The sequence below is a fragment of the Ochotona princeps genome, chromosome 16 (genome assembly GCF_030435755.1).
Source record: "Ochotona princeps isolate mOchPri1 chromosome 16, mOchPri1.hap1, whole genome shotgun sequence".
In the NCBI taxonomy this organism is placed as follows: domain Eukaryota; kingdom Metazoa; phylum Chordata; class Mammalia; order Lagomorpha; family Ochotonidae; genus Ochotona; species Ochotona princeps.
The window spans coordinates 21,179,645-21,196,739 of record NC_080847.1 but is presented as its reverse complement, the minus strand read 5'-3'; the positions used below and the strand labels follow the sequence as shown (position 1 = coordinate 21,196,739).

Here is a 17,095-nt window from a genome sequence, read left to right as displayed (position 1 = left end):
GCCTGAAAAGCCAACATCCCATATAGGTGCCAGTTGGGGTCCCAGTTGCTCCTGTCCCAGCTCCCTGTTTCTGTGCCTGGAAAAGCACTGAAAGGTGGCCCAAGTTCTTGGGACCTGCACCCACGTGGGAGACTCAGATGGAGTTCCAGCCTCTGCCTTCAGCCTTGTTCATCACTGGTTCTCGTGGCCATTTGGGGAGTGAATCAGGGAGTGAAAGATCCTGCTTTCTTTTTCTCTCTGCCTTTCAAATAAATAAATCTTAATTTTAAAAAAGTGGTGTAAACGTTATTACATTTTTCTTGAGGGAAACCAAGTATCTGTTCCTTAAGATATGCAAAATTGAATTCTATATTTATGAGATCGTTGTTTAAAGGTTGTAAATTATGTAAATGCATTAATAAATTCAAAGCTTCATTCAACACTCCAAACAACACAGAAAAGAAAAACCATGATTAATGCGAACCTCCCTTCCCAGGCACCCTTTGCTCACAGTCCAGGATGCGTTTCTATATTAAATAAATTCTGAGGTGCATCTGTCAGCCATCTGTCACCACTCATAGGCCAGGGTGCATAGTGCCAAGGCTGCTACCACGTGACCACAATCCCTCTTCCGCCCCCAGCCACTTGGGTTGGCATGGCACCTGACACAGGCACCCCATCTATAAGATGGCTGACAATCTAAAACCAAGACAGCCTGCCTCAGAAAGACACAGCTTGATCAGTCGAATTTTCTTTTAAGGATTCAAATTAGGAGCCAGCAAAGGAGGCTGTGGGTTGATGAGAAGTTGAACTGAGAGGCCCGCCAGTAGTGATGCGCCATCCTTCCTCTGATTGCCCCCCCCCCCCCCAGAGCGCCCCAAGTTACAAACTGTTCCTAACCTAGTCCGTGACAAGATTAACAGAGACACACGATGACAACCATTGTAAAAGGTTAGACTGAATGAGGCGTGGAGTTGGAGACCGTTTGCGCTTCACGGGAACCTTAGGACGTCCGGGAGCTTCGAGGGGCAGCGACCCTAGCAGCATCCTAACGTCCTCCTCCAGGCCAGGGAAGAGAACATGGGCGGACCCGCCGCCACGCCACGCCCCGGGCCGCGCTGGGCCAATGGCAGGCTGCGTCGATTGCTTCTGCCTGGGAAGATCTATTGCTTCTGTCTGGCCTGGGGCGCGGGAAAGTTTCAATCTCCTCAGGCCTCGGCGTCCTCGGCGTCCTCGGCGGCTCTCCCCGTCCCTCGTCGTCCCTCGTCGTCCCTCGTCGTCCCTCCTCGTCCCTCCTCGTCCCTCGCCGACCCCCTGACCTCCTCCTCCGCCTGTTAAACGTTCTCCGCGGAGAGACTCTGGTTGCCACCATGTCCGAGGCGTACTTCCCAGTGGAGTCGGGAGCGTTGGGGTCTGAGGAGAACTTTCTTTCCCTGGACGACATCTTGTTGTCTCACGAAAAGCTTCCAGTGCGTACGGAGATCCCCATGCCTCGCCTGGGCGTCTTCTTCCAGGATCGGAGCTCGGGCGCTGAGGGGGACCATGCCCTCCCGCAGGTGAGCGGCCGCGGGAGGACCACCGCCCGGGCCCGCGTCGGGGTCCCGCCAGGGGGACGTAGCCACACGCCGGGCGGGAATAACTTAGCTGGGCTGCTCAGGCTCCGACGACGGTTTCACTTAAAATGTTATTATTATCTCTGTTATTTAGGTATTTGGGAGGCAGAAGTGCAGAAAGAGGTGCTGTCATGTTTGTTTGTTTGAGCTGCCCCCATAGACTGGAGCTTTCCCCCGTCTGTATGGGTTGAAGATTTTAAGGACTGGCTCCCCCTGAATATTTTGGGGTCCGGGTTCCCATCAAGGTTGTGCTGACAGAGAGCATGCGCCTGGGAGCTGTACGTTGCCAGATTCAGTCCCGGAGAATGAATGGACAGCCGTGTGCTGGGGGCTGGTGGGAGAGCACCGCAACGCAGTTGGGAGAAAATGGACCTCAGAGGGGAGTTTAGTGCCCCCAAACTTGAATCCCTGTACATGCCGTCTTCAAAAAAAGTTCAAAAAAACTGCACGGATTTCAGAAAAACAAACAAACAACAACAAAAAACAAATAGCTAAGTAATTTTTTTCATCCCATTTGCCATGAACTTTCTGGGGTGAGAGCACAAGCTTTCCCTCTTATGACTTCTTTAATTATTCAACATCCCTCTCGCTTTTTATTTTTGTTTTTAATTTTTAGGATTTGTTTGAAAGGCAAAGTTAGAGGGAGAGCCAGAGAGCTCTTCATCCGCTGCTCACTGCCTCCATGGCTGCAGGGGCTGAGCCAGACAGAGCCAACGTTCCCATGTGGGTGCAGGGGCCCAGGGACCCTCTCCCAGGCCTTGCACACTGGAGCAGCTGAGATCCAGGACTTGAATTGGCACTCTGAGCATCCCAAGTAGCAGCTAACGGTGCTGTACCACAGCTGCCCAAGCATACACAAAAGTTTTAAAAGTCAACAAACTCTGACAAAAAAAATAAGCATATCCGTCCTGGCTTCCTTCCCCACTCTCCAGATCCACAGGGCTCAGGCTCTTTCAGTAATGTCCTCAAGATTCACCTTCGTATTTCTAAATAATGTTTTTGGACTTCCTGATTTTGAGGAGTGGGAAGATGGGAGCACGTGTTTGGCACAGTGCTTGACCTGCCACTTGCAGAGCCCACATGTCATGTCAGAGTCCCATTTCATCAGCATTTTCAAATTTGTTAGTAGAATGTTCCAAATGTCTGCTTACTTTCTTAATGTCAACAAGGTTACAGAGATAGCTGTGTTTTGTTTTGTTTTTTTAAGATTTATTTTTCTTGGGAAGGCAGATTTACGGAAGAAGGAAATAGAGAAATATCCTCCAACTGCTTGTTCTCTCCCCAAGTGGCACCAATGGCGAACTTCCTCCAGGTCTCCCTCGCAGGTGCAGGGTCCCAGGGCTTTGGGCCGTTCTCGACTGCATTCCCAGGCCACAAGCGGGGCGCTGGATGGGAAGTGGGGCTGCTGGGATACGAACTGGCTTCCATTATGGGCACGTGCAACGCGAGGACATAGCCACTGAGCCTTCACACTGGGTCTGATAGCCTATGTTTTGTCCTTGATATCCATAAATTGGGCTCTCTTTTCCTTCTTTTGAGTAGTCTTGGTAGGAGTTTTTAATTCTATTAGTTTTTTATTTTTTTTTATTTTTTTTAAAGATTTATTTTTATTACAAAGTCAGATATACTGAGAGGAGGAGAGATAGAGAGGAAGTGGAGCTGCCGGGATCAGAACCAGCGGCCACATGGGATCAAGGCGAGGACCTTAGCCACCAGGCCACGCCGCCAAGCCCAATTCTATTAGTTTTTTTAAAAGAGTAACTGAAGACTTAGTTTTCTCTTTTTTACCTTTGGTTTTTTAACTTCACTAAGTCCTTAATTACTTCTTTCCTTCAACTTTGGACTTAATTTTCTGTCGTCGTCGTCTTCCCCTCGCCTTTTGAGATGGATTCCTGGCTTAATGATTTTGCAAGCCTACCTTTATACACTTTTATTGTGTATTTGTCTAAGCACACCTTTAGTTGTGTTTTATAAGTCTTGATTTGTGTACTTTAATTATCAAGAAATTCAGATATTTTTTAACTTGTAATTTCTTCTTTGACTTCTGGGTTATTATTATTTTTTAAGATTTATTTATTTTTATTATAATGTCATATATACAGAGAGGAGGGGAAGTAGAGAGGAAGAGCTTCTGTCCAATGGTTCACTCCCCAAGTGAGTGCAACAGCTGGAGCTGAGTCAATCTGAAGCCAGGAGCCCAGAGCTCTTCCAGGTCTCCCATGCTGGTGCAGGGTCCCAAGGCTTTGGGCCATCCTCAACTGCTGTCCCAGGCCAGAAGCATGGAGCTGTTTGGGAAGCGGGGCTGCTGGGATTAGAACCAGCGACCGTACAGGATCCCAGGCGTGCAAGACAAGGACTTTAACCACTACGCTATTGCTCCGGGCCCATTAAAATCATTTTTGACTAGTAAGAATGTTATGTAAGCTTCTGTTCTCACCACTTGAGACAAAGCATTTTAGAATACAGAAACCTCATTTTCTCCCTTTTATATTACTTTCATTTATTCCAAGCTGACACATTTTAAACTCTGTAGTGTATTTGCCTGTTTATTTATTGTCTCCATTTCTGTGTAGGCATCATTTTCATTTTCCTTGAGGATTTCTTTACTCTTGGTCTTTTGGCAATAAATTATGTTTCTGTCCATGTCAGGAGATCCCAAGATGAACCCAAGATGGATGGTTGACTAAAAGCACATACGTATTCCATGTTAAGATGTACTACAGTGGAAGGGTGTACATCAGAATCAGTACCAGGAAGGGAGACTTCAGGTGGCCTCTGCAGGAAATTTGGCACAAACCTCCAGGACTTATTTCCCATGGCTCCAGCAGGGTGCATCTACATTACATTCTGCAGCTATAACTTCTGAACCCATGTGTAACATTGTGCCTGTAGGGAAGCTTGTTAGAGACCCAGTACCCAGGATGTTACTGGGGTCTGGTCATGTCAACACTGCCTACCACACTGTAAACCTCCAGGCTCCTAGGAGAGCAGGTATTCAACAAACATATTGTGTAAACAGTTTAGGCATGAAAATACTCCTAAACCTAGGACCCTCCTGAAACCCAAGTGTCCAGCCACCAGCATGGTCCAGCCTTGCAGGCAGGCCATGGTGGGATAGCTCTCTCAGACCTACCATGTTAGCTCTTTCCTACACCTTTGGCTTCTTCAGATGTTTTTATTTTACTCCAGCCTATCCATCTTCTGGGATTCAAACTACATATATATTAGACTTTCACCCACCATATGGAGTGTGCTTGTACTCTTTGCTATATTTTATCCCCATGCTTTGACCTGGATATTTTCCATTTCATGAGCTTCATCATCTGTGTCAAATTTGGTACGAGTGGAGCCAGCACTGTGGTATAGCAAGTTAAGCCACTATCTGTAGTACTGGCACCTTTATAGGTGCCAATTCAAGTCCTGCCTAACACTTCTGTTCCAACTCCCTGATGCTGTGTTTGGAAAAGCAGCTGATGATGGCCTAAATGCTTTGGCCCTGCACCAACATGAGAGGACCCGGAAGAAGTTCTTGGTTCCTGGTTTTGGTCTGGCCCAGCCCCACAGTTGTGGCCATTTTGGGAGTAGCCAGCAGATAAAAGACCTCTGTGTGTTTGTGTGTAAGTCTGCCTTTCAAATAGATCAACAGACAAATCAATCAATCCTTTTGTTTTAAAAAAACGGTGTAACTGTTAAACTTGGATTTCGTTTATTGACCTCAGTTTAATTTTTGTGTTTGTTTTTAAAGATTTATTTATTTTTATTACAAAGTCAGATATACAGAGAGGAGGAGAGACAGAGAGGAAGATCCTCCGTCCGATGATTCACTCCCCAAGTGAGCCGCAACGGCCAGTGCTGCGCTGATCCGAAGCCGGGAACCTGGAACCTCTGGGTCTCCCATGCAGGTGCAGGATTCCAAAGCTTTGGGCTGTCCTCGACTGCTTTCCCAGGCCACAAGCAGGGAGCTGGATGGGAAGTGGAGCTGCCGAGATTAGAACCGGCGCCCATATGGGAACCCGGTGCTTTCAAGGCGAGGACTTTAGCTGCTAGGCCAGGCCGCCGGGCCCCAGTTTTTGTGTTTTTTAGTTCTGGAATTTCCATTTGATTTTTCAGTCTATTTTAAAGTCATGTGCTGTTGGTTCTGATATGGGTGCCAAGGATTGGTTTTAATTCCCTCCCTTTCGCTTCTTACCCTTCATGTCCCAGTTGCTCTGCCAGCTTTGAACCCACTGTTTCCCTGGTGCTGGGAGGTTTGCCAGAAACTGCCCACGCAGTCCCAGGGCTGTTCCCATCTTTACAACAGTTTTGCCTTGTGAGTGCTTTATGTTTTTGCTGCTGTTTTTACATTTGGTGAGATTTTTTAAGAGATTTTTCTTAATTCTGATCCATTTGACCACCTCATTCTAGTTTTACAATATTCTTATGGCTTGAAAAAGTATAAATGTTGGGCTCGGCAGCGTGGCCTAGTGGCTAAGGTCCTTGCCTTGATCCCATATGGCTGCTGGTTCTAATCCCGGCAGCTCCACTTCCTCTCTATCTCTCCTCCTCTCAGTATATCTGACTTTGTAATAAAAATAAAATAAATCTTAAAAAAAAAAAAAAAGAAAAGAAAAAGTATAAATGTTTACCTTTCCTGTCACTTCTGGAGGTGTGAAGTGGGGTAGAGAGTTTCTTCTATTTCTCCTTCCACTCTGTTAGAATCAAGCATGTGTGGGGAATAGATGTTGCAAAAAGCAGAAATGCATACCTCTACAATGTCTGTAGTTGGGCACATTTTTAAATATTAGGCATGTTTTATCTATTAGTCTAATTTTTAAAATTAGCCTATATTTTTGTTCTGTCATATTTTTTGTGATTTGGATCCACCTTTTCTTTCCGTTCCATTATGATCTGGACTTGACCCATACAATTCATTTCTTCAAGTCACACAGCCTGGTCTTCTGCTTCTGCCAGTGTCTCCCCTAGAGAACAGGTCATACTGCTGGGGCCAGGCGTGTTTCTTTGCATCTCAGTTTTTCAAGTCCACCTTCTTGTTTGGTGCAGGGCTCAAAGCTCGAGCTACCCCTGTGGTTGGCCAAGGGGCTGTTTGACAACAAGCGGCGCGTCCTCTCCGTGGAGCTCCCCAAGCTCTACCAGCAGGGCTGGAGGACGGTGTTCAGCGCCGATGCCAACGTGGTGGACCTCCACAAGATGGGCCCACATTTCTACGGCTTTGGCTCCCAGCTCCTGCATTTTGACAGCCCAGAGAATGTAGACATCTCCCAGTCTCTGCTACAGGTGAGTGCTGGGTGTCAACTGACATGTGTTTCCAGAGCTGGTGGTGACCATGAGGACATAACTTAAATGCAGGCTAGTGTGTGATTTATAAACTCAGTCGTTATTCTAGGTCAACCTACAGTTACATTCTGTCTGGTTGTGTAGTTTTAAAAATATTTTTTGTTTATTTGAAAGATGGCATGACAGCAACAGAGAAAAGCAGGCTTGACAGAAATCACCCATATGGTGATTCGTTCCCCCTCTGCCCCCAGTAGCCAGGGCTGGGCCTGACTAAAGCCAGAATCTGGGAACTCTAGCTGTATCTTCCACATGGGGTGGCAGTACCTGAGCCATGCCTTGCTGCTTTCCCAGGAAACTGAAATCAGGAGCAGAACCAGCAGTGCAGTATGGAATAGAGAGGTGGTGAGCAGCATCTTAACTGCTCTGCCACCCTTGTGTATTTTCTTCAATATGATTTGTCTGCTGCTCTTCCTGTTTGCTAGTTAAGCACTGGGACCAGCAGGCAGTCCAGGAAATGAGACCAAGTGATGTTGGCTTGCAGGTGACAGGCACTGAGATACACAGCCCCAGGTCTTGGGACAGGGAGGGGAGGCAGTTCCTGTTAGAGATACATGAGTTTCTTGGGGGATTTTTTCTCTCCTCTTGTTCTGGAATTAAGGCCTGACTCTGCCTTGAACTAGCTGCATGCCTTGGTCAGGCTGCTTGACTTCCAGATGTCAGTTAATAACCTATAGTATATCCTGTCTACCACTTACTAGTGCTATTTTTAATGTAGCTAGCAAATTGTTACTATCTGTTCAGAAAAAGAAGTCAATACATAGAGTTTGAGTATAAATCTGTTTGCCAAACAATGTCCCCAGGGTACATTTTGAATTAGAGTCGTGCATTGTATATTTTCTTTCTGTCACTGCTCTGCAGTGTTTTAGATTAGCTACTTACAGAGAAGGTGACTTTGCCAAGAGACAGTTTAAGGAAGCAAGCAGAGCCCAGAGTCAGATGGTGACGTGACACCCCTGGATCTTGCTTATCTCCATCGTCGTCTCAGACCAAGGAAGGCAGAAGGTGCATCTAGTTGAATCAGGAGTGTTTGTGTGTGACCACAGTATATTATGGTGTTTGTGACTTAAGACAGTGGGGAGCTTACTGTGTGCTTGGTGCTTTACAGGTAGACTTCACTGGTTGTCTTAATAAGCCATTGAGCTTTTTTAACAATCCGTTTCACCAACAAAAGAATCCAGGCATGACAATGAACAGTAACTTAGTGGAGTGATGAGACTTCTGCGGTCTTTGATGAATCAAATGTTTAGATGTTACAGAATATAAGTGAATTAGTTTTAGGGGGTGTGAGATCACCCTTGATGACTCTTCCTCATTTCTCCTTCAGACGTTCATTGGACGTTTTCGCCGCATCATGGACTCCTCCCAGAATGCTTACAACGAAGATACCTCAGCCCTGGTAGCCAGGCTAGATGAGTTGGAGAGGGGCTTATTTCAGACAGGGCAGAGAGGACTGAATGACTTCCAGTGTTGGGAGAAGGGACAGGCTTCTCAGATCACGGCTTCCACCCTTGTTCAGAATTACAAGAAGAGAAAATTTTCAGACATGGAGCACTGAAGGCCAGAGAGTCACAGAATTGCTTCTTCCAGGCACAGTCACTACTTCCTGCCTTGCCTCCTTGGAAGGAGCCTGTTGGCCTTGCATAGGACCAGAATCGGGTTCCATTTCATGGCTTGTTTGTCCCCATTTGCCTCAGGGGTGGGCCATCTGGTTGGGAGTGAAGGTACTGGATGAGGTGCTTGGCCCTTAAATCCTGGATTCTTCCATGCTGACCCAAAAATTCACAGCCAAGGAAAGGCTCCTAAATGGGAGTCATGGACTTACTTCACAGTCAAATTGGAACTGGATGCCTGGGGTCTGGGAATATGGACAGGCTCATTTGTCTAGTTTTACCAGCTGCAGTGGACAAATACAAACTGGGCTATCTCTCCAGCCCATCTGCCTGCTCTTTCACGTGGCTGCACAAGGGACAGCACCCCAACACCTCTGGCCCGAATTGTAAATACCTCCTGCCACCCACCAGTGGAGAGTTAACCCCATTTCCAAAAGCAGCCACTAAGCACAAGGGAAGGAAAAGCGAAAGCACATCAATGGTCTGGCTTTCTCTAAAGATTGGAGGTTGCTTTCCTCCTGTGCCACCAGGGATTCAGAGATTGGAATACACATAACTGCTCTCAGCCCAGAGGAGTTTGCTTTTGTCTCTGATGTCTGTAGAGCATCTTTATTCTCTTCCCTGTCTAGAAAAGCTGTGAGGCAGCTGCTGACAGTTTCAAAGTAGTTATTATGGGGTGTAAACCAGCTTTACTTACATCTGAGACTCAGAGGGTAAGGGTTACAGGCTGAGAGGAGCCCTGCTAGAGACACTGAATATGGCAGGTCAGAGTGGGTAACAGCCTTGATTCTCTTTGACTCCTTAGTAATGGGCATCATTATGTAGTGTGCCCCTGGCCTGTCACTGGGGCTGCGTGGGAGCCTGCATGACACTGACACCCTGCAGATAAGGAGGACACCTAAGGCTGAGTGAGAAAGAATTCTTGGAGTAGGGCCTCTGTTCCTGTTCTCGTCCTTCAGCACCCCATAAGCTGCAAGAAGTATCCTTGTTTTTGAGAATTGTAGTAGAATTTGGGGATTCAGTTAAGCAGATACCTTGATGCAAAGTTAGCATGACAAAAATGTTTTTTTTTTTTAAGTTGGAATTGATGTTTTATAGTTAGATTTTAGTGTTAAACAATGGACTTTGTCTGCGAACACATTCCAGCCCAGTGCTATTTCTGTGACTGCTGCCGCACAGAACGTTGTCTTTGATTGGATTTGACAATAGTGCCCAAATAAACTCATGTTTTAATGATTGCTCCTTTTGTACATTGTGCATAAACCCCAGGCACAGTCCCTGTAGGAATTTTCTGGGTCCTGGTAAGGTGAGTTCTGTGACCACTACAGCATTTGTACATAGCCAGGACCCTAGGAATGGTTTACAGAGGATCTTCCTACTTGGGGTCCCAGTGTAGCAAAGTAATCCTCTACCTATAGTGCTGGTATCCCATAGAGGTGCATGGGTGCCAGTTCATGCCCTGCTACTTCACTCCTGATCCAGCTGCCTGCTGTGGCCTGGGAAAGCAGTGGAAGGTGGCCCACATCCTTGAATCTCTGTACCCACATTGGAGACCCAGAAGAAGCTCCTTGCTCCATATGAGCTCAACTCTGGCCATTTGGGGAATGAACTGCTGGATGGAAGATCTCTCTCTCTTCCCCTCCCCTCTGTAATTCTGCTTTCCCAAAACAAATGCATGTTAAAAGTAACTCACTATTGAACTTTTCATATCATTTTATATTTAGTTTTATTTATTAAACAGGGAGAAATATCTGCTGGCTGTTGGTTGGCTCCCCAAATGCAGACAAGGGCTAGGCCAGGCTCAAGTCAGGGGACTAGAACTCAATCCACATGTCTTTGATGACTATGAAGGATCCAAGCACTTGAACTAGCACCTGTTCCCTCCCAGAGTCTGTGTTACCATGAAGTTGAAATTGGGAGTGCAGCTAGAACTTAAAACTATATTTCTAATTCAGATGTGGGAATCCCAAGCAGTGTCTTTTGAAGAAAAAGGGAGAAAAAAAAAAGGTTGGCCATGCCAACCTTAGCCCACTGGCATATGCAGAAGCCAGGCTGGAGTGTGTGGGTCATTCAGGGCTAGGCTATCACACTTACCAGTTTGCATGAACGCCATGAATGGGAGCAACACCCACCAGCGCTTGTTGGACTGGGAATGGGCCAGGTCAGGCCAGGCTGCAGCATCTGATGGCAAAAGCAATGACAGTGGATGGGCTATGTCAAGCTTTGTCAGAGCAACCACTGGCACACACAAGGCCTGAGTAGGGAACAGACCTTGTTGGGGAGTTTAATGGGATACCCCAGCTGGGTTGTGGTCTCACTGTTGAATGCAAGAGATGGAATGGGGATGGTGATCTGGACTGGACATGACTGCAGTGTCCCTTGGCATGGGTGTAGACTGGGTCTGGGGTGTGCCAGATAGGCTTGACTCCAGCACCCACTGCTGCTCATGAGAGCCGAGGTGGGTGTAGAATGGGCTGGGCTAGGTCTGGGCCCCCACTGAGCCATTCAAGAGCTGTGTCTGGGGGCCCAGCATGGTAGCCTAGTGGCTAAAGTCCTTGCCTTGCATGTGCTGGGATCTCATATGGGTGCTGGTTCTAATCCCAGCAGCCCCGCTTCCTACCCAGCTCCCCACTTGTGGTCTGGGAAAGCAGTTGAGGATGGCCCAAAGCTTTTGGACCCTACTGCCTGCGTGGGAGACCTGGAAGAGGCTCCGAGCTCCTGGCTTTGGATTGGCGCAGCTCTAGCTGTTGTGGCTGCCTGGGGAGAGAATCAGTGAATGGAAGATCTTCCTCTCTGTATATCTGACTTTGCAATTAAAAAAAAAAAAAGCTGTGTTTGGGTGTGGACCAGGTATGGCTGGACTTCAGCAGCCAACAGTAAGAACCGGCCTGAGTGTAGACCACTTGGGCAGGACGACTGTTCCTACCAGGACAGGAGGTGGTAGTCAGGCTGGGCCAAGGACCCGACAGTACGTGTGAGATCTGCCACTGGAAGGAAACCTAATAGAGCATGTTGGGGAACTCCTTTGTCAGGACACAGTCCCTGCGGGTGAGCACAAGAACCAAGGCTGGGAGCAGCAGAGACCAAGCCAGGTTGTGCTACTTGCCAACATACGTGTGGCTCAAGACTGGGAACAGGCCAAGCTAGGCCAGTTCATAACACCTACTGGAAGATGTAAGAACCAGCACAGGGTGCAGGACAGGCCGGGTCATGCCACAACACAAACCAGTTCACATTAAGACCAGGACTGGGAGCTTGTTGGGCAGGACTAGGCTGTAGCACCCACCAGCATGAGCTGAAACTAGGGGCAGACCGGGCCCCAACAGGCTACAGTACCTGCTGGTGAATGTTTAGGTGAGGTGGGCCATGTGCCAGACTGGGGAGCAGCACCTACCAGCACATGTGAGACCCGGGGGGCGGGGGGGGTGCCTTGCGGGGTGAGTGTGGTGAGTGAGAGCTGGGACCACGCACAGACCAGGCCCAAACCAGGCCAGGCAGGGCCACAATACCCCTCAGCCTGAATGTGAGCTGGGATGGGGGAGAGCCAGGCTAGGCTAACCAACTGTTCCCACTGGAACATGAATGAGCCAGAGTAAGTACAGGCTGGTTGGGCTTTGCCACAGCATCAGCTGCAAATGCTAATACTGTCAAGCTAGACTGCAGAGCCACCCAGAGGGTGCAAAATCCAGGACTAGGAGTGGGTCCAGTAGGAGAACAGTGGGCACCTCTCTGATAGGCTGCAACTCCTATTGGTGAGTGAGCATGAGAATCTGGGCTGGGGGTGGGCATTGCTAGACAGGTGGTGGCACCCACCAGTGTGAGTGTAGGCTGGATAGTGGGGTTGAACTAGGCTCCAATGCCATTGATGTGTACGAGAGCAGAATGGGATGTGGGACAGACTGGACCAGTCTGTTGCACCTACTGGCAAGCACAAGAACCATGTTTGGGGGCAGGCCTAGTTATTAGTTGTTGCTCTGACTAGGCTGCAGCTCCTACTGATGAACATAACAGCCAAATGTGTGTTGGGCAGTGCTGGGCTGAGCCGCAGCATCAACTGGTTTACATAAGAGATGGGCTAGAGACAGAAACCCCCCACCCCAGCAATTGCAATTATCAGTGTGTGCATTAGCTGCTGTGAGTGACAGGCTGAACCAGACTCGTACTGGCAAGCACACACAAGAGTCAGGTCTGGGATCACTTCAGACAAGGTTTCTTTGGGGATCCTCCCCCGAACCATGGAAAGATACACAGGATCTATGATCTGACTGTGGAGTGCATGTGTCAGAACCGGGAATTCTCAGCAGTGGACGGCATACCCAGATGCACATGGATGATATGGCAGCCCATTGGGGCCTGCAGAGAACATCTGATACCAGTGCAGGTGGGCAGACAAATTGGACAACTACCCCAGCCAAGCGCTGACAGCAAATATCTGGGCGAATGGAGACTCTTAAGTGGACTATGTCAGCCAATGCTCCTTGGAAGGATTTCCTCATCCTTGGAGCAGCAAGACTGACAGCACTTCAGAATTACTGAAACCACTTAAGCAGAGGAGCATGCTGCACAACGGGAACCCTGGGATAACATCAGGTGGCCAACTCCCAGCCCCGGGTACTAAGGCGGTTGGAATACTGGGTGTGGCTCCCCCCTTCCAGCCTCCCCCTTCCCCCAGACACAGGAAGGAAAAAGAAAACATAGAAGCAATAGTCTCACCCACTTTCCCCTAATCCTCAATCCTTCCCACCCTGATCAACTATGTAAGCATCATCAAAAGTAAGATTTATATTTTTAAAATTTCTTTATTTTTATTGGAAATGCAGATTTACAGAGAGAAGGAGAAACAGTTTTCCATCACTGGTTCACTCTCCAAATGGCTAGAGCAGCCAGAGCTGAGCCAACCCAAAGATAAGCCAGGAGCTTCTTCCAGGTCTTGCATGTGGGTGCAGGGTCCTAAGGCTTTGGGCCATCTTCTACTGTTTTCCCAAGCCATTGCTGGATTGGAAGCAGAGCAGCTGGAACAAGAACCAGAGCTCAAATGGGAGGCCGGTGCTTGCTGGCAGAGGATTGACCAGTTGAGCCATTGTATTGCCCCCACGCTCCCAAGGAATAGCTTAACCAGTGCAACAATACCCACGTGGACTTCATTTTACTTTCCCAGAAAGATTTTTTTTTTAAATTTTTTTTAAAGAGATGTATTTATTTTTATTGGAAAGTCATATTTTTACACAGTGAAGGAGAGACAGACAGAAAGATCTTCCATCCATTGATTCACTCCCCAAGTGGCCACACCAGCCAAAGCTGAGCTGATCTGGAGCCAGGAGCCAGGAGCTTCTTCTGGGTCTCCCACATGGGTTCAGGGTCCCAAGGCTTTGGGCCATCCTCAACTGCTTTCCCAGGCCACAAGCAGGTAGTTGGGAGGGCAGTGGAGCAGCTGGGTTATGAATCAGCACCCATATGGGATACCAGCGCATACAAGGTGAGGACTTTAGCCACCAAGCTACTGCGTTGGGCTTTTTAAAAGAATTTTTTTTTTTTTTTAGTTGTCAATCTAGTTTACATAGAGAGGGGTGCATGCCCATGCAGGGCTCCAGCCAGTATGGTAAGGGTCAGGCATGAAGGAAAGTCGGGACAAATGTTTCAGTTTTTCTTTTTTTTTTTTTTTTTTCCTTCTGTGTCTGCTGAGGAGGGGAAGGGGAGTCCTTCTTGCTGCCAAACTACATCAGCACCTGGGGATGGGAAACGGTCATTTGATGATGCCCTAGAGACCCCGATGTGGAGAAGAGTGTTCTGAGGGTATTACTTGAGTGGTTTTAATAGTTCTGAGAAGTTGGTTTTGTTGCTCCAAGGCTGAAAAAAATCTTTCCAAGGTCTATTGGTTGACACAGTCCACCTTAGTGCAGCCACAAATCCAGGAACATGCTGCAAAACTTGGCCAGAATTGTCCAGCCTGATCTGCTTTTTATCCTCTGACAAGTCAGTTGCCATCCCCTGCTAGTCTATATGAGCCGGCCCTTATGTCCCCCCTTATGACACCTGGGCATGCTGTCCACTCAGGTATGCTAGCAAGCAACTGAGGAGGCCCAGTCCTGATGTGTGTACTTCAAGGTCAGACTACAAATCCTATGATCCTCCCTGTGGCTGGAGTTGTGTTGGGTGTTGGGCCTAGCTTGGCCTGACCCACTCCCAGACCCACCCCTCATGTATGCTGACAGGTGCTGCCACCTTGTTTCTCATGTTCCACCTCCAGCCCTGGTTCTCATACTCACCAGTGGCAAGTAGAGCTTAGCAAGGAAGTATGCATGGTTCTGCTAAGCATGCTCCCAGCCCTGAATCTTGCACCTGCCAGGGATTACTGTTTCCAGTTTTCTTTGTCTGAGTTTACACAAGCACTTGATCCACACCCCTCTCCCCGTTAAGAACAAGCATCAACACTGTTATCGAGACAGTCAGCGTGTCAGATTCCTGTAAGCTCAGCCTGCCAAGTGCCACTGGGGCAGATCCCAAAATTCAAAGCTGGAACCCTACATTTTCTCATTTTCTGCTCCTCTTTGCCCCTGGAGAGGGAAAGCTGACACCCACGTGATTTGCATGTCTCCACTGCCCAGCTAGAATTCTCTAAGGGCATTTTCTGGAGCCACAGAAAAGCAAAAAAGTTGCTGAGCAGTGGAGATTAAGGTGCATTGAGGAAGTGGGTGGGCGCAGTCTGGCCAGCGGGGCAGGGCATGGTTGTTCTCAGGGAGTGGCCTTATCTCAGTGGGACCAAGAGGCCCGGCACTCAGCCATCTTGTTCTGGAGCGAAACAATGTCAAACCTGTTGGGAGGACATCATCACTTTCTGATTTAGCACTTGGTGTTCACTCTCACCTCTTCACTCAACATACCGAGTAGATACTATCCGGATTAGAAAAAAAAAAATTCTCCACTTCTAATTGCTGAGCCACCCAGCAAGTATTTTCTCAAATTTGGACCTGAGTTCAGGACATTTCAGAGGCTGCTACTTGGCTGAGTTCTAGATCAGTTCAGAGTTGCTTACGGGTCTGGAAGGGCTAGCTGTAAAAATCAAGTTCTCCCACTTTGGAGGCATTTTTAAAATAAACTAATACAAACTGCTCAAAGAAAAAAATTAAAATTTTAAAAGACCAATACAATTTTAAAATGCTTTTCTGCCTCTTCAAATGAAACAGATCACGGAACACCAATGTCTTGAGTTATTGTGAATGTGCCTGTTAAGAGAACAAAGTACATAGCTGAGACAAATGTAAGAATGGGTCATGGGCTTAATTTTAGCTTGAGCAACCCGCCTCCTCCCGTGGGATGTTACAGAACAAATCTCTTGAGAAACAGGCAATGTCTTCAGGCCTGTGAGATGGTCATTAACACTGAGGCATCAGAGTTAGATCTGGTAACCAGATGGTGGAGGATATAGGATCAAATCTTTTTTTTTAAAGATTTATTTATTTTTATTACAAAGTCAAATATACAGAGAGGAGGAGAGACAGAGAGGAAGGTCTTCCGTCCGATGATTCACTCCCCAAGTGAGCGCAACGGCCAGTGCTGTGCCGATGCGAAGCCAGGAGCCAGGAACTTCTTCCAGGTCTCCCACACGGGTGCAGGGTCCCAAAGCATTGGGCCGTCCTTGACTGCTTTCCCAGGCCACAAGCAGGGAGCTGGATGGGAAGTGGAGCTGCTGGGATTAGAACCAGCGGCCATATGGGATCCCGGCATGTTCAAGGTGAGGACTTTAGCTGCTAGGCCACTCTGCCGGGCCCAGGATCAAATCTTCTTTAGCTGTTGTGCTTCAGCTCAGAAACTATAGCCCCGAGCCGTGAAGGGTTCATAGGAGGAACTTCTGATTATTTTATTTGAGCATTTTGCACATGCAAAGAATATATAAGAGATCTTCAATATGTCATGGAAAGTGCATGGGATGAAGAAATATATCTGGGTTTTCATTTTCTTGCACACAAACTTAGTTCCATTTCCCCATGACCTTTGGGAAGTGCCCTTATACTTCTGAGTGTATTGTATTTCTTTACTGGCTGAGTTACAATCCAGCAAAGCTCCCTTTGCCCCACCAAGAATGAAACTTCTTGCTCCTGGTTAGTGCCCGGCCACCGTGAACTCAGAATAACCAGTATCCTTGAATTTAAATTAATTATCTCAATGGTTGCTGCATCTAATGAACACATTGTTTTCATTTTGTTTTGAACTTTATAACAAAGTAACTTGCTGCATGCAGTCTACTGAACTTTAGTGCTTTCCCTGACTTTTCTATTAACTTATAGCAGTGTAGTTATGATTTTCATTGCTATTTAATATTCTATTGTGAGGCCATTCCACACCTCTGTAAGCACCTCTTAGAGACATCTCATGTGTATTTGTCTTATTTCTTGGCAATATTTTTTTTTCCTGCTGAGAACATTATCAGTGTACTTTTTTTTGAGATTTATTTTATTTATTTGAAAGGCAGAATTATAGAGAGGGAGAGAGAAAGAGAGGACAGACCTACCATCTACTGGTTTGTTCCCTAAATGGCTGCAATGGCCTCCCACAGCTGGC

The 17,095-nt window shown here is 47.5% G+C and overlaps 1 protein-coding gene across 1 annotated transcript; it reads left to right on the top strand.

Moving 5' to 3' along the window:
* Positions 1-1,295: 1,295 nt before the first annotated feature.
* On the top strand, positions 1,296-9,772 carry GINS3 (GINS complex subunit 3). The gene is made up of 3 exons (XM_004584139.2): positions 1,296-1,535; positions 6,633-6,866; positions 8,251-9,772. The coding sequence occupies exons 1-3, from the start codon at positions 1,350-1,352 to the stop codon at positions 8,479-8,481; spliced, it is 651 nt and encodes a 216-aa protein (XP_004584196.1). The 5' UTR covers positions 1,296-1,349; the 3' UTR covers positions 8,482-9,772.
* Positions 9,773-17,095: the final 7,323 nt, after the last annotated feature.